This window comes from Pan troglodytes, chromosome 2 (assembly GCF_028858775.2).
Source record: "Pan troglodytes isolate AG18354 chromosome 2, NHGRI_mPanTro3-v2.0_pri, whole genome shotgun sequence".
Classification (NCBI taxonomy): Eukaryota; Metazoa; Chordata; class Mammalia; order Primates; family Hominidae; genus Pan; species Pan troglodytes.
This window is the reverse complement of record NC_086015.1, coordinates 186,601,315-186,626,726: the sequence shown is the minus strand read 5'-3', so window position 1 is coordinate 186,626,726 and position 25,412 is coordinate 186,601,315. Positions and strand designations below refer to the sequence as shown.

The 25,412-nt window shown below is 44.1% G+C and overlaps 1 protein-coding gene across 3 annotated transcripts in view; it reads left to right on the top strand.

Annotated features, from left to right (window-relative positions):
• Positions 1-17,187: 17,187 nt before the first annotated feature.
• The window catches only part of MCF2L2 (MCF.2 cell line derived transforming sequence-like 2), a 249,958-nt gene continuing 241,733 nt past the window's right edge, over positions 17,188-25,412 (top strand). For 2 of the 3 annotated variants that reach the window (XM_009446932.4, XM_003310140.6), the window contains exon 1: positions 17,188-18,164. In XM_009446932.4, the coding sequence (XP_009445207.3) occupies positions 17,414-18,164 (751 nt within the window). In that variant the 5' untranslated portion in view covers positions 17,188-17,413. The remainder of the gene's footprint in view (positions 18,165-25,412) is intronic. The other variant, XM_009446933.3, reaches the window with a different exon arrangement.

Below are 25,412 nucleotides of genomic sequence, written 5' to 3'. Positions count from 1 at the left end.
CAGATCACCTGAGGTCAGGAGTTCAAGACTAGCTTCGCCAACATGGTGAGACCCTGTCTCTACTAAAAATACAAAAATTAGCCAGGCATGGTGGTGTGTGCCTGTAATCTCAGCTACCCAGGAAGCTGAAGCAGGAGAATCGCTGGAACTCGGGAGGTGGAGGCTGCAGTGAGCCAAGATCACACCACTGCACTCCAGCCTGGGAGACAGAGCAAGACTCCAGCTCTAAAAAATTAAAAAAAAAAAAAATCTACTCATGAATATTACTGGAAAAATCCTAAATCAAATAAAAATTATAATAAAGTATTTCTATTTTACTAGAAATAGCTGGGTACAGTGGCTTGTGCCTGTAGTCCCAGCTACTTGTGAGGCTGAAGTGGGAGGATCCCTTGAGCCCAGGAGCTCTAGGCCAGCCTGGGCAATGTAGTGAGACCTCCCATCTCTAAACATCGTTATAAAGAAAAAGAAAAATTTGTCATCTCCAAAATGCAAAAAAGGTATTTGTTAAAATTCAACATACATTCTTGATTTTTAAAAAAACTTGTAAAATTCAGCAAATGATATTGACACAACTGAGTAGCCATCTAGAAAAAGTAAAGTTGGATCCCAACTCAAACTCATACCTCACATCAAAATAAATTCCAGATAAAGATTAAATGGAAAAAATGAAGTATAAGTGTACTTCATTAAATCCTCATACATTCTGTAGCACAGGAAATTTTATAAAGCAATACCCAAATGCCGTAAGAGAGAAAATTGATACATTCAATTACTTAAAAAAATTTAAAAGCAGCAAAAGTACATAAACTAAAAGTGGCAGACAGCAATCTGGGTGAAAAATTGCAACTCATGTCACAGACGATGGACTAATTTCCCTAATACATGAGAAAGTACCTATAATTCAACAGTATTAGCAACTCATTAGAAAAATCAACACAATATCAACAGTTCACAGAAAACACAAATACAGAATAAAAGGGCTCAATTTTATTCAAAATAAAAAAATATTTCATTTTAGAAAATATGTTTTAAAATATACTGTAATTGAGGAAGTAGCAGGAAAACAGGCATTATTATACTTTGCTGATGGAAGCAGAAATTGGCAATAATGCTATGAAGAACAGTTTAACAATAAGTACCCAAATTGCAAATTTACAAACCTTTGACCTAGCAATTCTATTTCTAGGAATTTATCTTACAGGTGTACTCCTACATGCTGAAATGACGAGTGACTAAGGAAATTCATTTCTAAATTCATATAGCAAAGATAAGAGAGTTTAAATGCCCATCAGTGCAAAACTGATGAATTATAGGATAGCCATACATACAATGGGTTACTATGCAGTCATTGAAAATAATTGAAATTCTAGAGTTTCTGCATCATGTATACTGATATGGAATTATCTGTAAAATATACTGAAGGATAAAAAAAAGCAAGATACAGAAATGCATATATTATGCTGTAAGTTTTATTTAAAAAATAAAAAGGAAACATAGACGCGATTACTTACATGTATACACAGGTGTTTCCTCTGGGAAGGAAAATGTGGTGGCTCAGAGAAAGAAGTAGGAGAAATTCCTTTTCATTGTATACTCTTTTGACTCGAATTTTGTACCACATGCATGCTTTAGCTATTGTAATGAACACATCCAAAGAAAAAAATCAGTGAAATTAAATATATATCAATAAAAACTTCCCAAACTGAAAATAAAAGAATAAAAAAAAGAACGAAAAAAATCGAACAGAATATAGGCACACCTCAGAGATATTACAGGCTTGGCTCCACACCACTGCAACAAAGCAAGTCACACTAAATTTTTGGTTTCCCAGTGCATATAAAATGCTAATGAAGTGAGCACAAGCTGTTGGAAAAATGGTGCCGATAGACTTGCTTGACACAAGGTTGCCGCAAACCTTCAATTTGTAAAAAGCATAATATCTGTGAAGTGCAATAAAGTGAAGTGTAATATCACAATGTATGCCTGTATCCAAGAATTATGGGACAATTACAAAAGGTGTGACATATGTATTAGAAGCAAATTTTTGGTGCCACAAAAGAAATAGCACTAAAACATAAATTTAATTTTCTCAGCAAGGCAATTTTACTTCTATAGAAGGGTGTGACTCGTGGATGGAGCAATGGCAAGAGCACACCTGAATAAGGGAGGGGAAGGGGTTTTTATTCCTGACATAGGTAGCCCCTACTGCTGTGTTGTTCCCCTATTGGCTAGGGTTGGACCAAACAGTCTAAGTTAATTCCAATTGGCTATTTTAAAGACAGCGGGGTATGAGTCGGAGTGACAGGGTGAGTAGCTTTGGCGAGAAAGACAGTTATGGAACAGGTGACTAAAGGTGACTTAGGTCAGAGCAAGTGACCAGGGGTGACTCAGGAAGGAGCAGGTGACCAGGAGAACACATGTGAACGACTGATTAGAACTGGTGGGTTATTTACTGAAACTAGGGGCAAGGACACGAGGAGAACGAGGAAGTTAAACTTTAAAATGAAGAACAAAGAACGGGGAGCTGAACACATTGATACATTGTTTCTTTGGAGAGGATCTCAGAACTCGTGTACTTAACAATTTACAGGCTCAAACCTTTGAAGAGGAATTTATTATATCCTACATATGCATAATGGAAACAACAGAAAGATCAGAAAGAGTGAAAGGAAAAATCATTTGAAGAAATGTTTGAAGTGATAATGGCTGTGACTTTTCCAAAAATAATGGCAGATACCAATTCACAAATCCAGGAAGGTGAAATAACACCAACCACGATAAATGAACAAAAAAAATCAACATCTAGACATATATTCAAATTGCAGGAAATCAAAGACAAAGAGAAAATCATGAAAGTAGCCAGAAAAAAAAGCCACCTTACCTGTGGAGGAATTACATTAGACTTCTCAGAAACTATCCATGCAAGAAGAGTGAAGTGAAATATTTAAATTATTGAAAGAAAAAATGATCAATCTGAAATTCTGTATTGAGTGAAATTATCCTTCAAAATGAAGGAGAAATAAAGACATTCTTAGAAAAATGAAAGCTGAGGGAATTTGTCACCAATAGACCTGCCTTGCAAGAAACGTTAACAGAAGTTCTTCAGAAAGAAGGTAAATAATTCAAAAGCTCATATTAAAGAAAGAGCATTATAGAAAGAATAAATGAAGGTAATGTATAACCTCTTATTTTTCTGATTCTCAGTTTATTTAGCAGTTAATAGTTTGTTAAAAATAATAATAGCAACAATGTGCTGAGTGATGATCGCTTCTAGATAAGTGAAGTAAATGACAGAAACGTCATAAAGGATGAGAGGGAGGAATTGGGAATACTCTGTCATTAAGATACTTGTACTACATATGAAGTGGTGTAATGTTATTTGAAAGAAGATTTACTTATATTAGTTGTAAATGTAAATGGAAAACTCTAGGACATCACTAACTTTTTTTAAAAAGATGTATAATTGAAACTGTAAGGGAGAAAAATTTTTTTCCTCTACCCTTCATACTTCTTAGGTGGGACCCCTTGTAAGAAATGAAGATTAACCATAGAAAAACAAACAAGTTTATTAACATAACATGTGTTAAATAAAATTTATAGGAGGTGACTGATTTAAATTGAGATCCTTTCCTATGCCCAATAGACCAAACCAAAATGGAATCATACTAAAGTTCCATGCTACCAAGCTGAAACTAAGTTATTTATCTGACTTTTTGAGAAATCAGGAGAGAAAAAGGGAGTAGGGGAGAGGCGAGAGGGGTGGGGGGTTGAGAGAGAGAGAGAGAGAGAAAATAGCCAATTCCCAAACAGGCCAGTTTTAGCTAGCATGATAAAAAAAGTCTCTTCTGCTTTAACCTTTGACTTTGAAATGACCAATCCATTTTTGTTGTTGTTGTTCTCTGTTTCTGCTTTCCTTAGAAACAGAGGAAAACCAACATTTCTTTCTATAAAACCAGCTCCTTCTGCTCAGCTCATCAGAACATCCATTCAACATTTTTTTTTTTTTTTTTTTGAGAGAGTCTCCCTTTGTCTCCCGGGATGGAGTGCAGTGACACAATCTCGGCTCACTTGCAAGCTCCACTTCCTGGGCTCATGTCATTCTCCTGCCTCAGCCTCCTGAGTAGCTGGGACTACAGGTGCCTGCCACCACACCTGGCTAGTTTTTTGTATTTTTAGTACAGATGGGGTTTCACTGTGTTAGCCAGGATGGTCTTGATCTCCTGACCTTGTGAGCCACCGCGCCTGGCCCATTCTATTCTATAGATTGAAATGTTGCCTGATTCTGGAATTGCAAATAAAAGCTAATTAAGATCTTTAAACTAAATTTGTTGTAATTTTGTCTTATGACTATGTATCCTTGTCTATATGTGGGAGATATCCAGGGAAAAATGAGTAACTCTCAAAGAGAGTTACTTAGTTTGGTGCTGTCCTTACAATAGTGAGTGAGTTCTCATAAGATCTGGTTGTTTAAAAGTGTGTGGCACCTCCCTCCTTGCTTAGAATTCAAGCTTAAATACTATCTTCAGCTGAAATAAAGAAAGAATGGTGTCGGGGAGGCCAGTTATAGAGAAGTGATCAGGAAAAGTATGGCAGGAAAAGTATGGCAAACAAGAGTAAGGTCTGTTATGCAGATTTAAGTTGATACCTTTTCCATCAATGAGAATTTTTTTTTTATGATTTAATTATCCTTGTCTTCCTGGTTCAGAGAAGGAAGACACCCTTACAAATGGAGATTGTTCTTTATAAATGTGAATTGCCCTTACAAGAGGTGATATAGTTTGGATCTTTATCCCCTCCAATCTCATATTGAGATGTAATCTCCAGTATTAAAGGTGTGGCCTGGTGGGAGATGCTTGGGTCATGGGGGCAGATCTCTCATGAATGGCCTGGTGCTGTCCTTGCAAAAGTGAGTGAATTCTTGTGAGGTCTGGTTATTTAAAAGTGTGTGGCACTGGCCGGGCATGATGGCTTATGCCTGTAATCCCAGCACTTTGGGAGGTTGAGGCAGATGGATCACCTGAGGTCGGTGGTTCGAGACCAGCCTGACCAACATGGAGAAACCCCGTCTCTACTAAAAATACAAAATTAGCTGAGCGTGGTGGTACATGCCTGTAATCCCAGCTACTTGGGAGGCTGAGGCAGGAGAATCACTTGAACCCGGGAGGCGGAGGTTGTGGTGAGCTGAGATTGCACCATTGCACTCCAGCCTGGGCAACAAAAGCGAAACTCTGTCTCTTAAAAAAAAAAAAAAAAAAGTGTGGCACCTCCTTCCTCTTTTTCTTGCTCCCTCTCTCACTATGTGACACTGCCTGCTCTCCCTTTGCCTTCTATCATAATTCTAAGCTTCTGAAGCCCTCAGCAGAAGCAGATGCCAGCACCATGCTTCCTGTAAAGCCTGCAGAACTGTGAGCTGATTAAACCTCTTTTCTTTATAAATTACTCAGTCTCAGGTATTCCTTTATAAGAACACAAGAATGGCATAACACAAGAGGGTAAATGTTACTCTTGTTTTCAGAGCTTGTCTTGTGTCTGTTGTTTTTCAAAACGATCAGCTCAAAGTAATCCTTATGTCAATGAGGCACATTTTGGGGTGACATATTCTGGTTTCCTACAATATGCCAACAGAAGAGAAAAAATGGAATCATATAAAATGCTGAATTAAAACCAGAGAAGGCAGAAAAAGAGTGGAAGACAAAAAAAAAATAGAACACAAGCAACAAATAAAAAAAGTTATAGATGTGGTGGATATTAACTTAACTATATTAATTATCATTTTAAATCTAAATGGTTTAAATACACAGTTAAAAGAACAAGACTATTAGAATGGATTAAAAAAAAAAACCCACAAGATCCAACTGTATGTTGTCTACAAGAAACCCACTTTAAATATAAAGACATATAGAATAAAGGTAAAGAACTAGGCAAAGATAAGCCATGTTGACTTTAATCAAAAGAAGGCTGAAGTAGCTATATGAATTTCAGATAAAGCAAACTTCAGAGCAAGTAAAATTATCAGCAATAAAGAGGAGCATTATGTAATGATAAAGGGCTCAATTCTCCACAAAGGTGTAACAATCCTTAATGTGTATGTACCTAACAAGAGAGTAGCTTTTTTATCCTCCCCCTTTTCCCACAGTTCATCTTCAAGCAGCCCGTGGTGTCTATTCCCCTTTGTGTCCATGCGTTTTCATTGTTTAGGTCCCATTTATAAGTGAGGATATGTGGTATTTGGTTTTCTGTTCCTGTATTAGTTTGCTCAGGATATGTCCTTCAGCTCCACCCATGTTGCTGCAAAGGACATGATCTCATTCTTTTTTCTGGCTTTGTGGTTTTCCATGGTATGTATGTACCATAGTTTCATTAATCAGTCTACTATTGATGGGCATTTAGCTTGATTCCATGTCTTTGCTGTTGTGAATAGTGTTGTAATAAACATACAGGTGCATGTGTCTTTGTGGTAGAATGATTTATATTACTTTGGGCATATACCCAATAATGGGATTACTGTGTCGACTGGTAATTCTGACTTAAGTTATTTCAGAAATTGCTTTTCACAATGGCTGAACTAATTTACATCCCCACCAGCAGGGTATAAGCATTCCCATTTTCACCCCTTGATTCCTGGGCCCATGAATCCTGCCTATGGGAGAAAGAATATCATATTTTGAATGTTAATTCAGAGCATATGCGTATCTTGCCCCAGCCCTGCAAGGTATCACCACCTCACTGGTGCTATAACTGAGTCTTCAAGAAGCCATTCCACTGTTCTATCAAGCCAGCTGCTCCAGGATGCTGGGGAGCATAAGATCAGTAAATTCTATGATCGTGGGTCATTCCACGCTTTATTTCTGTTAAGTGAGCTCCCGGATGAGAAGCAATGCTGTGTGGAATACGATGGCAGTAGATGAGGCATTCTTTAAGTCCACGGATGGTAGTTGTAGCAGAAGCATTGTGTGCATGGAAGGCAGATCTGTATTGAGAGTGCCTATTCCAGAAATTTACAAATGCTGCTGCCCCTTCCATGATGGAAGTAGTCCAATATAATCAACCTGCCACCAGGAAGCTGGCTGATCTCTTCAGGGAATGGTGCCTTATCAGTGTTGGTCTCTGCTGCTGGCAGATTGGGCACTCTGCCAATTGCAGGTTGGATGAATGGAGGTTCATGTTGCTCAGCCCATGCATACTCTCTATCTCTTTCACCATGGCCACTTGGTTCATGAGCTCACTGGGCAATGACTGGAGTGGCTGAGGAAAGAGGCTGGCTGATATCCACAAAACAAGTTATTTACTTGACTATGAAAATCCTCCTCTGCTATCACCCTTTTGTGAGCATTCACATGAGACACAAATATCTTCACATTTTTGCCTATTCAGAGAGGTCTATCCATATACCTTTTCCCCAAATTTCCTTGCTTTTACAATCATGTCCCTTCCAAGTTTCTGACCATTCAGCCAAACCATTGGCTACAGCTCATAAATTGCTACATAATCACATGTCTGGACATTTCTCCTTCAAAACAAAGTGACATGTGCACTGTTTAAAGTTCTGCCCACTGCAGTAGGGGGGATTTCCCTTCACTACTGTCCTTCAAGAGTGTCTCAAAAGGGGATGCAGAGCTGCATCTGTCCACTTTCAGATGGTGCCTGCATATAGTGCTGCGTCTGTAAAGCAGGCCCAAGTTTTCTCTTCCTGTCAGCTGATCATAGGGGACTTCACGTGAGGCCATATGTGCAGGCTGGGAGAGAGGAGAGAGTGTAGCAGGGTGCAATGAGCATTTCAGTCCTTCTTCTTGTAACTAACCTGTGCCTTCATAGCTCAGGCCTGATCACATCTATGTCGCTTTCATTTGATGATGGAGTGCTGCTGTTCATACCCAACTGTATGGCCTGGTGGGTCAGATAACACCCAGTTGATGCTGGGCAGCTCAGGTTGCATGGTAACTTGGTTGTCTATGGTTAACCATTGAGTCAATAGCATGCCAAGAGCTGTTTCTCAAAATGAGTGTAGTTATTTGTAGAGAGTGGCAGAGCTTTGCTAAAGAAAATCCTATGGGCCTGTGTTGCAATTCACATAGGGTCCTGCCGTAGCCTCCAAACAGCATCCCTACCTGCTATTGACATTTCAAGCACCATTTGGATCTGCTGAATCATGTGGCTCAAGTGGCAGAACAGCTTGCACAGCAGCCTGGACCTGTTGCAGAGCCTTCTCTTATTCTGGGCCCCACTTGAAACTAGCACCTTTTCAGGTCACTTGGTAGATGAGTTGGAGTAACACACCCAAATGAGGAATATGTTGCTTTCAAAATCCAAAGAGGCCCACTAGGTATCGTGCCTCTGTTTTGGTTGTGGGCCAGATGCAACAACTTATTCTTTACCTTAGAAGGGATATCTTGGCATGCTCTACACTACTGGACCCATAGAAATTTCACTGGTGTAGAAGGTCTCTGAATTTTCGTTACATTTATTTCCCACCTTCTGACATGCAAATGTCTTCCCAATAAATTTAGGCAAGTTGCTACCTTTTGCTCACTAAGTCTCTTCAGCAATAATGTCATCAATGTAATAGACCAGCATGATATCTTGAGGAAGAGAAAGACAGTCAAGATCACTGTGAGTTAAATTATGACATAGGGCTGCAGAGTCAATGTACTCCTGAGGTAGGAAAGTGAAGGGGTATTGTTGGCCTTGCTAGCTGAAAGCACACTGCTGCTGGTGGTCCTCATTAACAGATATAGAGGAAAAAGCATTTGTCAGATCAGTAGCCACATACTGGGTAGTAGAGGGTGTGTTAATTTGCTCAAGCAAGGAAACCACATCTGGTACAGCAGCTGCAATAGGGGTCACAACCTGGTTAAGCTTCTGATAATCCACTGTCATTCTCTAAGATCCATCTGTCTTCTGCACAGGCCAAATAGGCAAGTTGATGGGGGATACGGTGGGAATCACCGTATCTTTCAAGTTCTTAATGGTGGCTCTAAGCTCTGCAGGAATACTGCATTCCTCCAGGGATGCAATATTACTTCTATTTCCCTAAGTAGAAGCAGTTCCAGTGGCTTCCATTTGGCCTTTCCACCGTAATGGCCTTTACTCCACAGATTAGGAAACCTATATGAGGATTCTGCCAGTTGGAGTGTATCTATTCCAATTATACATTCTGGAACTGGGGAAGTAACCACAGGATGGGGGTCAGAGGCCCCATTGGGCCCGCTGTAGGACATACTTGAGCTAAAACTCTTAGTCTGTTTGGGCTGCTGTAACAAGATACCTTAGACTTGGTGGCTTATAGACAACAGAAATTTATTCTTACACTTCTGGAGGCTGGGAGGTACAAGATCAGGGTGCCAGCATGGCCAGGTTCTGGCAAAGGCCCCTCTTTCAGGTTGCAAAATGCCAACTTCTCACTGTGTCCTCATGTGGCAGAGGGGACAACCAAGTTCCCCTCAGGCTTCTTTTATAAAGGCACTAATCCCATTCATGAGGGTTCTACCATTATGACCTAATCACACCTCAAAGCCTCCACCTCCTAATACTATCACTTTGAGAGTTATGACTTCAACATATAAATCTTGGAAAGACAAAAACATTCAGACTACAGCAAACTTCAGTGATCACCTGATCTCCATTAGCCCCTATTCTGACTGGTGGGCCACAGTGATGTTTTTGGTGTCCTGGAATCAGTGTCAGTTCAGAGTCCTATAATCCCTCCAAAGTCTCATTATTTCCTTTTCCCTAATGTATAGCTACCTTAGTAAAATGCCACATGTCCTTTGGGGAAGGCTGGGAGAAAGATTAACAGTATAAAATTTTGGTTGGTTTCGGGTTCTTTCCAAAAGGGGACCCAATTTTATCTTAATTCAAGGGGTTCTGGGACTGTAAACTGGCTCAAATCCTGGAATTGAATGAGGGGTTGTGACTCTCCATTTTTATGATTCAAGTCAGACTTTTGTTCACTTGACCTAGAAAGCTTTCTGCTGATACAAATCAAGTAAGAATTTAGTAGGCTTCCTATCTGTTCTACTTTTGGAAAGATCATGATCAACTAGCAAATGCTGAGTTCTGCAAGAGTCAGACTGTTTCAGTTCCTGCTTTGACTTTGCTGTCCCTTGCGGTAATCACATTCACCTCACCTTTGATGACTGAGTGCTGCCACTTGGTCCCTGCCACCCTGAGATCCAATTACTCCTATTGCATTGAAGTTTCCCAACTCAGTGACTGTAGTTCCCACTGTAAGGCCTGGCTACAGAAAAGAAAGATCACAGAGCTCTAAGAATGCCAGGGCTCCCCTCAGACATTTCTCACAGTTGTGGTGAAAGGGGTATCTCTTGTACCCTGCCAAGGTGGGTGAGTAGGTCTTAAATGATGAATCTGCTCTAACAATCCAATCTCCCTAAGCCTTTGAATCCCTTCCTCTATATTAAGCCAAGGCAGGTCAGGAATTTCTAACTCACTTTAGGGATTAGGATTTCAACACATAAACATATGTTGAATGCATGAGCCACCTTTTTGTCCATGCGTCAGCCAACCAACCAAATAGACTGTCAGAATCCTTTCTAACTCTAAGCTGTAATGTTAAAGGCAGAATCTCTGCTCTGTGGGCCCATATCAATACACACAGCCTGATCCAGCTTTATGTTCTTTATGTCAATATCTCGTGCCTTTAATATGCATTCCCACATATGTTCCCCAGATTTTTGTCTGTATAAATTAGAAAACTCAGGTTATTCTTTTGAAGTATAGTATACCCCTGCATGGGGCATACTTTGTAACTCGCCTGCTGAATGAGTTACAGGGGGCCTGCTGGGACTTGAGTTATAGGTCTAGAAGCAAATGGATCCTGAAGAGAATCAGCATTGTTTTGCAAAGGCAACTGACCCAGGGGCGGCCATCACAGTTTTCTCTGGGAATGTAGGGTTAATCCCTTAGATGGCAGTAAGGAGGATACTTCTACTGGCAAAGAAGACTCCTAAGAATTTAGGGGCAAAATGTCCTCAGCATTACACACACAAAATGTGTGTTGTAATTCAGTCACTTGTGAGATGAGATAAAACCACAGAGGGACACACATGGGAAGAGAGAGTGGCAGTGCAGAGGTAGAGGCAGATGTGCTGCCCTACCCCCCATGTGTGCACATCATGCACACATACACCCCTATGCCAGGGTGGCAGGCTGATTTCAGAAAACAAAAAGATGGCAGTGGAATGACTGTTAGGATGGTGTGAGCTCAAGTAACGTCGTAATGCCTAACCTTGTTTTTACTAACCTTGTTTTTAGACTTTCTTTTTCCTTTAATCACCTAACTTTGTTTCTACCTGAATTGACTCTCTTTTAGCTAAAAGAGCCCGACAGACTTTATCTTGGCTCTTTCATTGGCAGCCCCTTCCTCAAGGACTTAACTTGTGCAAGCTGACTCCCAGCACATCCAAGAATGCAATTAACTGATATGATACTCTGGCGAGCTATATCCGCAGTTCCCAGGAATTCGTCCAATTGACAACGCCCAAAGCCCCGCGTCTATCACCTTGTAATAGTCTTAAACCCCCTGCACCTGGAACTGTTTACTTTCCTGTAACCATTTATCCTTTTAACTTTTTTGCCTACTTTACTTCTGTAAAATTGTTTTAACTAGACTCCCCCTCCCCTTTCTAAACCAAAGTATAAAAAACAATCTAGCCCCTTCTTCAAGGCGGAGAGAACTTTAAGCGTTAGCCGTCTCTTAGCCTCCAGCTAAATAAACAGACTCTTAATTCGTCTCAAAGTGTGGCGTTTTCTCTAACTTACTCAAGTACAACAACGTGTCACTTCTTTTTTTTTTTTTTTTGAGATGGAGTTTTGCTCTTGTTGTCCAGGCTAGAGTGCAATGGTGCTATCTCGGCTCGCCGCAACCTCCGCCTCCCAGGTTCAAGCGATTCTGCTGCCTCAACCTCCTGAGTAGCTGGGATTACAGGCATGAGCCACCATGCCTGGCTAATTTTGTATTTTTGGTAGAGTCAGGGTTTCTCCATGTTGGTCAGGCTGGTCTCGAACTCCCGATCTCAGATGATCTGCTCAACTCGGCCTCCCAAAGTGTTGGGATTACAGGCGTGAGCCACCGCGCCCGGCGTCATGTCAGTTCTTAGGTTCGTCTATTCAATCAGCTGTGGAGTAAGTGGGATCTTTTCCAACGCCACTTTTCATTCTCTGGCACTAACTGGGTGTCCAGCAATTCAATTCAAATCTGATTTTAACTATCTAGAGTTAGAATAGACACCACAGGTTAAGGGCACAGTCCCATAAGACTACTCCTCAATTAAGACACCAATTACAAATCCTCAGCCTGGTTGGCTATAAATTGAGAGTTCCCCTGACTTCCTCCTCAGGTTTGATAATTTGCTAGAATGACTCACAGAACTCAGGAAAGTGCTTTACTTATCATTACCAGTTTACTGTAAGGGATACAACTCAGGAAAAGCCAAACGGAAGAGGTACATAGGGCAAAGTATGGGAGGTGGTGGTCTGCAAAGCTTCCATGCCCTCTCCAGGCGTACCACCCTCCCAGCGCTCCATGTGTTTACCAATCCAGAAGCTCCCAGACCCCATCATTTAGAGATTTTTTTTTTTTTTTTCGAGACAGGGTCTCATTTTGTCACATAGGCTGGAGGGCAGTGGTGTGATCTCAGATCACTGCAGCCTGAGCCTCCTGGGCTCAAGGGATTCTCCCTCCTCAGCCCCGCAAGTAGTTGGAACCACAGGCATATGCCACCATGCCCAGCTAAGTTTTTGACTTTTTTGTAGAGATGTGGTTTCATCGTGTTGCCCAGGCTGGTCTTGAATTCCTGAGCTCAAGTGATCTGCCTTCCTTGGCCTTCCAAAGTGCTGGGATTTACAGGTGTGAGCCACTGTGCCCGGCTTCATTTTGGGATTTTTATGGAGGGTCTGATCTGTAAGCAGGATTGATTAAATCATTGGCCCTTGGTCGTTAACTCAACCTCCAGCATTTTTCCCTTTCCTAGAGGTTGAGGGATAAGGCTGAGAGTTCTAACCCTCTAACCAAGGCTTGGTCTTTCTGGTGACCAGGCTGTGTTCTGAAGCTATCTAGGGGTCTGCTAGGAGTCTCTTCATTAGAACAAAAGACACTCCTATCACATTATCATTAAGGAAACTCCAAGAGGCTTAGGAGCTATATGCCAGGACCTTGGGGTGAAGGCCAAATCTCTTTCTCATAGCACAATCATACTATGATTTGCAACTAAGAAGTCTGAAGAGCTGTCATCTAGGCCAGTGGTGCTCAAAGGGTAATCCCAAGACTAGTACCATCAATTTTCCTGGGGACTTGTTAGAAATGCAGATTCTTGGGTACCAATCCAGACTACTAAATCAGAATCCTGGAGGTGGGGTCCAGAAATCTGTTTTTGTAAAAATTACTTCTATTCCCAGGTGATGCTGCTGAAGTCTGCGAACCACAGATGTAGATGAAACTGGGGGCCTCCTTGGTACCTCAGGAATCTCCACCCTCACCTGTGGCATCAGGGGCTGAGGAGGTTGTAGTGCCAGCCACTGCTCTCTAAGGGAGGTCCTTTGTCTGTCTTTCCTTTGTCAGAGGTTGCACTGACAGTTCACCCATAGTGAGGTGGAATCTACAGGGACGTGGAGCTTGAGCAATTCTTTTTTTTTTTTTTTTTTTTTTTGAGACAGAGTTTCACTCTTGTTGCCCAGGCTAGAGTGCAATGGTGCCATCTCAGCTCACCGCAACCTTCATCTCCCGGGTTCAAGTGGTTCTCCTGCTTCAGCCTTCCGAGTAGCTAGAATTACAGGCATGCGCCACCACACCCGGGTATTTTTAGGAGAGGCGGGGTTTCTCCATGTTGGTCAGGCTGGTCTCGAACTCCCGGCCTCAGGTGATCCACCCGCCTCGGCCTCCCAAAGTGTTGGGATTACAGGCATGAGCCACCGCGTCTGGCCAGCTTGAGCAGTTCTTTACGGGAAGGGAGAGAATGGCCTAGGTTTTTACTACACAGTTTGGTCCTTTACAGTGGCATCTGCAAAATGAGGCTAAAGCCTTTAGAGTGTTGTTGTGAGGCCTCAATGGTGTTTGTAAAATGTCTAACATCATACTAGACACAGAACGGTCACTTGCTATATGGTGGTGGTAGTTGCTGTACCTGACACTGCCTATCACAACCATAGCGGATGTTCAGTAGATGTGAGTGATTGTTAATTGGTTCACTGGAGAAGGAAGCAGGCTTTTCTAGCTTGTTTCTCTGATTTTGCCAGCTGAGATGTCTTAGTCTGTTTTGTGCTGCGGTAACAGAAAACCATGGGCTGGGCAATTTATAATGAACAGAAATTGCTTTGGTTCCTGGTGTTGGAGGCTGGGAAGTCTAAGATCGAGGGGTGTACCTGCTGGGAGCCTTCATGCTGCATTGTAACATGGTGGAAGGCATCGCATGGGTGACAGGAAGAGAGAAGGGGACCAAACTCCTCCTTTTATCAGGAACCTACTCCAGAGATAACAGCATTAACTCATTCATGAGGACAAAGCCCTCATGACCTAATCACCTCTTAAAGGTCTTCTTTCTCAGTGCTGTTGCATTGAGGATTGAGTTTCCAACACATGAACTTTGGGGAACACATTGAAACCACAGCACAAAGAGGCATAATATAAGAGATCATAATTAGGAAGGAGAAAAACAGGCAGGGAAGGTGGGAGGGTGGGAAGAAAGAAGACAGAAAGAATGTCAGTGTTCATGAGAACAATGGAGACAATGACCATTTTCTTGGAAGAACAAGGAGGTATGGGCTGTTGAACACTATGTGGTCATTTCTTCTTCTTCTTCTTCTTTTTTTCTTTGAGATGGAGTCTCACTCTGTCACCCAGGCTGGAGTGCAGTGGTGCTATATTGGCTCACTGCAACCTCTGCCTCCTGGGTTCAAGCGATTCTCCTGCCTCAGCCTCCTGAGTAGCTGGGATTACAGGCGCCCACAACCGTGCCCGGCTAATTTTTGTATTTTTAGTAGAGACAGGGTTTCGTCATGTTGGCCAGGCTGGTTTCAAACTCCTAATCTCAGATAACCCACCCACCTCGGCCTCTCAAAGTGCTGGGATTACAGGTGTGAGATAATGCACCCAGCCGATCATTTCTTCTTAATTCCAGTTATAGGATTTCAGAGCTGGAAAAGGGAACTTGGAGATCACAGACCCACTTCCTTACTGCCCAGGGGAAGCAGTGAAGGCCCTGAGACAGCAAGTGTCAGAGATAAGAGCAGAATTAGTTTCTGAGGATAGGCACTGCCTGCTACATCTCACCATAACTTGAGCTCATTTATCTCCATGGAAACCTTTGAGGACTGTGAAAGTACAAAAGATGTGGGCAGCACTCTGAGTGTGATTTATTTCCTTTCTGTTTTCTTTTTGTTCTCATTCTTAATCATAAGCTTCTCCTCCCTCCTTTTCCTCTCCTCCATTCCTTCTCTTCTTCCTTTTCATGTTTCTCACCCATAAGGACCCGGCCTAAGCCAGGAAGCTGAGGTTACTGGATCTTCAAAGTGACTCTGACACTCCAAGTCCAACATACCCCACATCATTGTCTTCTTTACTAGGCGTTGGTTTCTGCTGACCAAAACTCACAGTTGGCTGTGACTGGGCACCAGGGTTCTGACTACTATCAGTAGGAAACATCTCATTTTGTTCCTTGAAAATTCTTGTGACCCTTGAACGCCGGAAACATAATTCAAAAGCTGCCTCCCCTCCTGCGGATCTTTAACCTTTCTTTTTTTTTTTTTTTTTTTTTTTTTTTTTTTTTTTTTGAGATGGAGTCCCATTCTGTTGCCCAGGCTGGAGTGCAATGGCACGGTCTTGGCTCACTGCAACCTCCGCCTCCTAGGTTCAAGCAATTCTCCTGCCTCAGCCTCCCGAGTAGCTGGGATTACAGGTGCGTGACACCATACCCAGCTAATTTTTGTATTTTTAGTAGAGATGGGGTTTCACTATGTTGGCCAGGCTGGTCTTGAATGCCTGACCTTGTGATCCGCTCGCCTTGGTCTCCCAAAGTGCTGGGATTACAGGCGTGGGCCACTACGCCCGGCCTTTTAACCCTTTTTTGAATCTCTTGCAAAAGGTGGTTGTGAAAATGGTTGCTCTGTGGCCGGGCATGATCACTTGAGTCCATGTGTTTGAGACCAGCCTGGGCAATATGGTGAAACTCCATCTCTAAAAACGAAAAAAAAAAAAAAAAAAGAAAGAAAAGAAAAAGAAAATCCTTGCTCTGTTTTGCAGGCAGAGTGCAAAGTGCCCAAACTTCACAGGGGGAAGAACCTCTCCACAAATCTCATGACACAGGTGAACTGACCTCGCTTCTCAATCACAGCCCACAATTGTTAGAGAAAGCATTAAAAAGGGCTGGGCGCGGTGGCTCACGCCTGTAATCCCAGCACTTTGGGAGGCCAAGGTGGGCGGATCACGAGGTCAGGAGATCGAGACCATCCTTGGCTAACACGGTGAAACAAACCCCATCTCTACTAAAAATACAAAAAATTAGCCGGGCGTGGTGGCGGGCGCCTGTAGTCCCAGCTACTCGGGAGGCTGAGGCAGGAGAATGGCATGAACCCGGGAGGCGGAGCTTGCAGTGAGCTGAGATCGCGCCATTGCACTCCAGCCTGGGCGACAGAGCCAGACTCAGTCTCCAAAAAAAAAAAAAAAAAGAAAAGAAAAGAGAAAGCATTAAAAAAATACCTTCAGCCCCCTGGGATGGGTGGCTACTCCTAGAATTTGGATCCAGGGTGTTTGTGGCTTGGCTTTTTACATATCGAAGAGGAAAGAGATGGCTGAGTGCATCCACGTGGGTGGTCCCGCCATTCCGCCGGCTGAGTATTCAGGGACTCCCGCTGTAGAAAGGATTGGGGGACAACCTGACCGAATTCGCATTTGCTCAGGCGTTTCCCCTAGCGCTCTGCTGAACTGGGGTTAGTCTTTTGCTGCCAGTCAGAAAGTGTCTAGGCCCAACTAGGGAAACCACGGGATAATGGGCTGATGGGGAGGAGGACCAGCATGGAGGATGTGCCACAGCCCCTCCAGAAGGTAGCACTGGCGCGCCTGACAGGTGACAGACGGAGCAGAGGCAAGGGCGCAGCTGCACGAAGGAAAACGCCCGAACAGGGGGTAAGCGCGCCCACGCGTGCTCAGCCTTGTCGGAGCGCACCCCGGGCGCCGGGCTCCCAGTGCAGGTGTGGCCAGCGGAGGCCAAGAACTGCGTGGAACAACCCCAAGCGGGGGAAAACACACGCCAGCCGCCCCCCGGGTCAGGAGCTGGGGCAAGCAGCGGCGCCTCACCCAGCCTCCCGCTCCAGCTCTCCGGGCCAGCCCCCTTCTCTCCGCGGCTCCTCCGCAGACACCGGGCGGGGAAGAAGGAGGGGCGGAGACCTGGCCGGCGCGCGTCTGATGATCCCGACCCCGGTGCGACTGGAGCGCCTCAGTCACTGTCTCCCCGCCCCACGGTTCCGAGTAAGGACCGGAGCTCCACTCCGGGGGTGGAGCGCGGGCTCCCCGCAGGGAAAGGTGCGCAGCGTTCCCGACCCCAAAACGAGCGGCGCTTGGGAGGGTGCGTGCCTCCCCGAGAGCCCCGGGCGCCACCCGTGGGCTGGACGAGGTGGGCGCTGCGGCGTGGGGCCGGCGGCGCAGAGAAGCCACGGCCACCTGCCGCCTCCCCTGCACCTGGCGGAGCATCCCTCACTCTACAGTCCCTGGAGGCGGCGCCGGAAACCTGGCGGCCGGGACCGCGATTCTGGAAGCCCCGGCGCTCGCCCGGCCGGAGGAGCCGGGGCGCGGTTCCGGCGAGATTGGCGACTTGCTTCCTTTTGCAGAACGGCCGCTCCTCTCTCGGTCCAGCTGCGACGCTGGGAAAGCGCCAGACTTGGTCTGTCACGGGAGCCCCCGCGGGGCGTGGCGAGGGAGAGCTGGCCTAGGCTGCGAGGGACTCTCGTTTCTTGCCTGGAGAGCCAGGAAGAGGGCGAGGGCAGAGCATCCTTGGGCGGAGATGCCTTTAAAAAATCATCCACCGCAGCGGTAGAAACAGTTTTGTTTGGCTTTATTTATACGGAATGGTTTTTCAGTGAAATGCTGTCTTGCTTAAAAGAAGAGATGCCTCCCCAGGAGCTCACCCGGCGACTGGCCACAGTGATCACTCATGTCGGTAAACGAAGCTTTAATTTTTCCTGCGTTTTATTAATGGCGGGTGAGGATGGTCTCTGGGCTTCATCTGGCTCCTGGCCTCACCCGCTGCCCCGGGGCAGCGCGCTTCCTGGGGGGTTGCCCGGCATCTGGGCCTCGCTGCTCTGGGTCCTGCCTGCGGTGCCCAGCGGGGGGCATCCCTGGGGCGCGCCGCTGGTGGGGGTCGGGGGGCCGAGGCTGGTGCCTTCACCAGGTGGTTGCCGAGTCCGTTGAGCTCCAAACCGAGGGCTGCTGGGCTGTTACCATCCGTTAGCTGCTTCTGACGGGAGTAGGGTGGGTGGGAAGTTATGTTCTGGTTTTGGGGATAGTGAGAAAGGAGAGGGCATAAGAGGAACGAATGCCAGTGCTTTTCAGCGGAAATGATTGCCACGCCACTGAAGGCTTGTTTATAAGAAAGTGCAGGGAGAGGCAGGTTACATGGGAGCGCCCCTGCGCAGCTCGGCCGCTAGGCCTGTTACTGTGCTGCCTGGAGGGTTAAGCATACCCCTGATGATCCCCGCGAGAAATCTCTGCAAGCCAAGGAGACTGAGCAATTTTAATCTTCTTCCCTGAGTTGAAAAGAGGAGCAAAACATGCATTGCTTGCTCCTGAAATAAGGGTTGTGATGGAACGTCAGGCCCCAAAGACTAAGTAAGGGCAAGAGGACATTGAGACAGTTCCCAGTCAGTTTTTTCTTAGCACTTTCTTCCCCTTGGCCTTCCCTGGACCTCCCTCAGTAAAGACACACATTCAGGTTCAGAACCTCTGGATGTGGGCAACTGGAATTATCGGGATCATTTTCTCTGTTGCTGACTGTGCTTGGAGGTCCTCCCATGAATGCAAATCAGCTTTTATTGATAAAGCCAGGAACTATTTGCCTTGGTTTTCTACACATTTGTGAAAGCTGCTTTCTTGGTACTTGCGTGTTAAATGTTGCCTCAATTAGTCCATCGTGTTTGCTGTAATAATCGTGCACATCTCAAATGATACACTTGTGAGGACATACTTTGTAAAGATGATTTATATGGGAAGGCCCAGTTTTGATAATTCAAGTTTAGAAAAAAGTTTCTGGTGCCAATTGTGGGCACTGAACTTTTACGACAAAAGATCAGTAGGATCCTACCAGGTAAGGTTGAATGTGAAATATTGCTGAAGGCAGTAGTGTGAAATAAGAGGAAAAAGAACTTGTAATGAAACAGAATTTGGAATCTGCAATATGATGAAAGTTGAAATGATTGTGCTAAAACCCAGCACAGGCATGAAGTTGTGGTATAGAGAAAGAGCAGTGGACTCGGGGTGTGACCGTCTGGATTTGAATCTTTGCCTGGACAAGTCATTCAACCTCAGGTTGAAAAATAGGAATTTTAATAGTACTTTCCCACTCAGCTCAAAGGCTACTTGTGAAGATAAGTAAGATAATTTGGGTAGAAATACTGTGTACACTGTGATTATACAGACATTCCCGTTATTAGACATATCCCTGGTCCCTCTGTCACGCCACTAAAGATCTTTGGTGGGTTACTGGGCCTCTCTCAGGGCGAAGCCTCCCATCTGTTAAACAAGGGGTTGACCTGGATGATTTTAAAGGTCCCTCCTATTTCTCTGGAGCAGGCTCTTCTTGAAAATCTGGCAGGCAGTATTCCTTGACTAACACTTAGCTGCTTGTGGCGCCCAGGCTATGGTATTTTCTTGCCTACCTTGCTCCCTCCCTCCTTCCATAGACAGCTCCATGCAGGATACACATAGGAATTTGTTGTAGTTTCTGCTTTCAACCTCTAATGACCCTTGGCTTTTGTGTGCTTTGCAAGATTCTGTCTCCTCGTACTTAATTTAATAAAACCTGTGAAATGGGTGGGGTACTCATTACTACCCCTATCTTACAAATGAAGGAATTGACTCAGAGAGGATCATCTTTTTTGTTTTTTTTTTGAGATGGAGTTTCGCTCTTGTTGCCCAGGCTGGAGTGCAATGGTGTGATCTCGACTCACTGCAACCTCCGCCTCCCGGGTTCAAGCGATTCTCCTACCTCAGCCTCCCGAGTAGCTGGGATTACAGGCATGTGCCACCACGCCCGGCTAATTTTTTTGTATTTTTAGTAGAGATGGGTTTCTCCACGTTGGTCAGGTTGGTCTTGAACTCCTGACCTCGGGTGATCCGTCTGCCTTGGCCTCCCAAAGTGAGAGAGGATCATCTTTTAAGGTTTCAGGGGGAGTGAGTGGCAGGCTCAGGGCAGGAAGGTAGCTCTTCATATCCCCTATTGGGGGACCTCAAGGTGGAGTGGGCGTTTCTCTAACCCTGCAACAGCCTCAGCCTTCACGGAGGGTCACTTTGGGTAGCCAGTGGAGCTTCTCAAGGGTAGATTGGCTCTATGCTTGCCTGTTCTTTTCAGGTATTTCCTTATCAAGTAGCTTCTGAGGAGGTGATCATGAATTGGGGAAGGTTTGAGAGGTGCTTGGAGCAAGGCTTTGGGTTAGAACATTCTCCGGGTCCTATCCTAGCCACTTGCCAGGGTAGCCACACTGTCTTCCGTATTCACTCGGCCTCCTCTGACCCTGAGTCAGTTTCTCCTCCAGCAGGGGTTTCTGCTCTTTCCATGTCCCTTAGACTTGATAATTGAGTCATCTCTCTTCACCCACTCCCATATTTCCATAAGTGTCTTGGCTGCTGTTGATTCAGTTTCAGAAATACCTCACAGCTTTCTTTCCTCATGTCCATCCCCACTGCTACCTGCCTCAATCCTACTTCAGGACTTCATTTCCTTTTCACTAGCCATTGTGCAAACCTCCTGTCTCTCTGTGTCTGCCTCTGATGTATACTAGGAGTCAAACAAACACGACCCTCTATATTCCAAAGCCTTTAATAATACCTGCACCTAGTCATTCTCTGCAGCCTAAGATACAAGCTCTTCACTGTTTGGCCTATAAAGTTCTAGCTTTATCCCCTAATAGTTGAGATTTCTACACCTATGGTTGGACAACTTGAACTCTTCAGTTCTTTGGCTCTGTCCCATTATGTTTTCCAGACCTTTTCTCACCTCTAAGTATTTGCACTTTTACCCCCCACCTGGAATAAGTCTTTAGTATATCTCTCACAGAAATAGTACACACCTTTGAAACCCAATGCAATGCCATCTCCTTCATGGTATCATTTCTGATCTTGCTGGTGGGACATGATGACTCCTGACTCTGAATTCCAAAGTAAGCTTTGTTCTGCTCGCATTGTGCCCATCATACTCTCCCCTGTATTATGGTTACTGGGTTATTCGTGTGCTTGTTTAACCTGCTCTGCTTCTAGACTCTTCATTACTTACGAAGAGTCTTATGTACCCTAGATAGCCACTTAACACAGGGCCTCACTCTAAGGAGATGCAGAATAAATGTTTGCTGAATAGATGAGTGATTGTGTTTTGGAATGGAGTTGGAGTATTGAGTACCAGGCAGTTTTTACACTTTTAAGGACAGCTATAAAATATTTGTAGATAACTATTTTGTCTCCAAAACCCCATTTGAAAGTAAACATGAAGCCCTTCCTGTGTTCCTCATGTGATGTGCTTCACTCTAGGGGCCTCTTTCTTTGGATTTTGTCCATTTGTCAGGAACTCTTATAAAATATGCAGTTCACATGTGAACACATGTCTAGATGTGTTTTCATCCATGCAGGACACATGTAGGACCATCCTTTCCCATTGATTCTGGACCATAGAGTCACATTGGTTTACAGAATTTCAGTGTCAGAAAAGTATTGTTTGATTTTCCTCATCCTATCCCTTTTCGGTTGTTGAAATATCTGCAAATTTGCTGTACTGCTATTTATATGTGGAGGTGTGCTGTCTAAGTAACATGGACTATCTATGAATGCATCTCAGATTGCTCTAGGATTTTGATAGACAGGGCACATATGGCTCACATGGGGGCTTCCAATAACTGGAAACCCATAGTCATCAAGATGGGCCATGTCGCCGGGCGCAGTGGCTCACACCTGTAATCCCAGCACTTTGGGAGGCCGAGGCAGGCAGATCACCTGAGGTCGGGAGTTCAGCCTGACCAACCCTGTCTCTACTAAAAATACAAAATTAGCCAGGCGTGATGATGCATGCCTGTAATCCCAGCTACTTGGGAGGCTGAGGCAGGAGAATCGCTTGAACCCGGGAGGCGGAGGTTGCGGTGAGCTGAGATCGCGCCATTGCACTCCAGCCTGGGTGACAGAGCAAGACTGTGTCTCAAAAAAAAATAAATAAATAAACAAAATTTAAAAAATGGTCCACGTCAGTAACTCCCCATAGAGGTTTTGCATTTCCAGCATGGCTCACTTTCCACCTTGCCCCCTCATTAGACATAATTATTTTACATTTTGATCTTATCATTGTTCTAAAATGACTTCATATGTTTGGCTACACCCAATTAACTGTGAAGCAGAAAAGAATATCCTTTGAAACATTCCTTATATAATTGGAGATCGGATTCGTGGCTATTTTGGTGACAGAGGCTCTAGGATACTGATCTGTAACCCAGGTTGCTACTTCTGGGACACAGTCAGCATTGATAACATGCAGCCAGAAAAATACTAGACTGAGAAATTCAGCCCGTGGCTCATTATTATACAATGTTGTTAGCAGCTGAAATGTCTAGGGTCCATGCCTCAGCTGTTGGTACTGAAAGAAGAGTCTAATTAGAGTAGGGTATCTGCTAATCAGGTGGGAATGTGCCCAGTGGGGAAGGCTGGACATGTTCCCCCATCTGACTATATTTGGGCTATTTTTCGATTAGGCTCTGTGGACACTGTGCCTAGTGTTCACAGACTCTTCAAGGGCTACTAAAAATGTTTGAACCCTAAAAAAATTGATCGACAAATTTAAAAGTGCAAAATAAAATTTAAGAAACATTTAAATGTCTACAAAAGCTCTCTTGCCCTTACCATTTTGTCACATTTAAAAAGAAACAGTTGTGGAGTTGGAGTTCCATTTCCAGAAATGCCAGTGTGAAGAGTCCCAGGGATCCATTCCTCAGTGAAGCAACTGTACTTGGTGAAAATTATTTTAAAAGCCAGGCTTCTAAAGCCTCTGGAAGTTGTTTGAAGGGCATGCAGCAAATGAAAAAAAATACATTTATTCAAGAAAATCTACTAAATCTTGGTAATTAATAGTGAGTGTCTATGGTACCTGAGCATGACCTGCTCTCTCCTCATCCTCCCAGCTCCTCTCTCCTCAGCTTTTAGTCAAGGGATATAGTCCCTTGCCAGGAGGGGCAGGTGTCCAGCATTTCTCATCTTCTCTAACTCCAAGTTGCTGAGGCCAAGTTCCTGGAGAGCCTACAGCTGAGAGGTCAGGGTCTGCTTCTTTCCACCCAGCCCCCATTCATAGGATAGAAGCTTTATCCCAGGTGCAGCAGGCTGAGAATACTGAGACCTGGTTGCTTTTGCCCCAGCTCCCTCATGAAATGGAGATTCAACATTGAGAGAGGCAAGCCAAGACCAGTCTACTGCCCTGGCTGAGATTTTGCCTGGAAGTAGAGACAGTCTGGAAGAATAGAGGGTTTGAAGCTCTCCCCCAAATAACTGACTTTAGCTAAAACTGAGTGTGGGAAAGCTCAAGTCTAAAGGCACTCTTGAATACAATGGAGATTTTGAGAGTAAGAAATTAAGAGGAGTCTGGTAGCTTTGTGAGAGCAACAAGCTAAACCATAGGCCAGCTTGTTTATCAGAGACTCCTCTGAACCAGGGAAAGAGGCAACTAGAATTATATGGAACCTAAAGATTGGCCTCAAAAACTATCTTTGCCTGAATTTAATTGAATAAGACTGGAGCAATTTTATGCCCCAGGGCATTGTTGAAAACGATAAAGCAAGCAGTAGGTAGGTGGAGTTTAACAGCTGAGTATGATATAAACAAAGGCAGACAACAGAGAGATCAGAAAGGGAGACAGGCAGTACAACTCTGTTAAACCCACACAGACTATGGGCACAACCAAAGCAACATTGAGGAGGGACATCAGTGTCTTTACACTTCAAGGGAAATATACTTCACTAAAACAGTCTAGCTATGTCACTAAACAAGCAAACAAACAAAAACAAGCCCCAGAGATGGGGAAAAGAGGAATCAGTATTCATGGTTGCTATAGTATATTACCTAAAATGTCCAGTTTTGAACCAAAATTTATGAGACCTTCAAACAAACAGGAAAGTGTGACCCTTAAATAAACAAAAAGCAGTCATCAGAAACTGCCTGTGAGAAAGCCCAGGTGTCTGATTTAGCAAAAACTTCAGTACAGCCGCAATAAATATGTTCAAAGGGGCCAGGTGTGGTGGCTTATGCCTGCAATCCCAGGCCCAGGCAGGAGGATTGCTTGAGGCCAGGAGTTCAAGACCAACCTGAACAACATAGCAAGACCTTGTCTCTATAAAAAACGAAAATAAGTGAAATTAAAAATTTACTAGAGGAGCTTAACAGTGGATTTGAACTGGAAGAACAAAGACTCAAGGAACTGAAGATAGATTTGATAGAGATTATGCAATCTGAAGAATAGAGAAAAATGAATAGAGCCTTAGAAAAATGTGAGACACTAGTAAGTGCACTAATATACATGGAATGTAAAGAGAGGAGCTAGAGGAGGAGCAGAAAAAGTATCAGAAGAAATAATGATTTAAAAAATTCCCCAGATTGATGAAAAACATTGTACATCAAAGAAGCTCAATGATGTTGAAGTAGGAAAAAGGCAAAGAGATCCACACCCAAACACATTATTGTAAAAATGCTGAAAGTGAAAGATGAGAAAATTTTGAAAGAAGAGAAAAATGACTCATCACATACAAAGAAACTTTAATGAGGGTAACAACCAACTCTCATCAGAGATGATAGATGACAGAAAGCAGTGGTATGACATATTCAAAGTGCCAAAGAAAGAAAATTGTCAACCAAGAATCTTGTATTCGGCAAAACTGTCTGATATAGTTTCGCTCTGTGTCCCCACCCAAATCTCACCTTGAATTGTAATTCCCACATGTTAAGGGAGGGACCTGGTGGGGGGTGATTGGATAATGGGAGTGGTTTTTCCCCAGGCTATTCTTTTGACAGTGAGGGAGCTCTCACGGGTTCTGATGGTTTTAAAAGTGGCAGATTCCCCTGCATGAGCACTCTCTCTCCTGCTGCCTTGCGAAGATGTGCCTTACTTCCCCTTTGCCTTCTGTCACGATTATAAGTCTCCTGAGGCTTCCCCAGCCAGGCGGAACTATGAGTC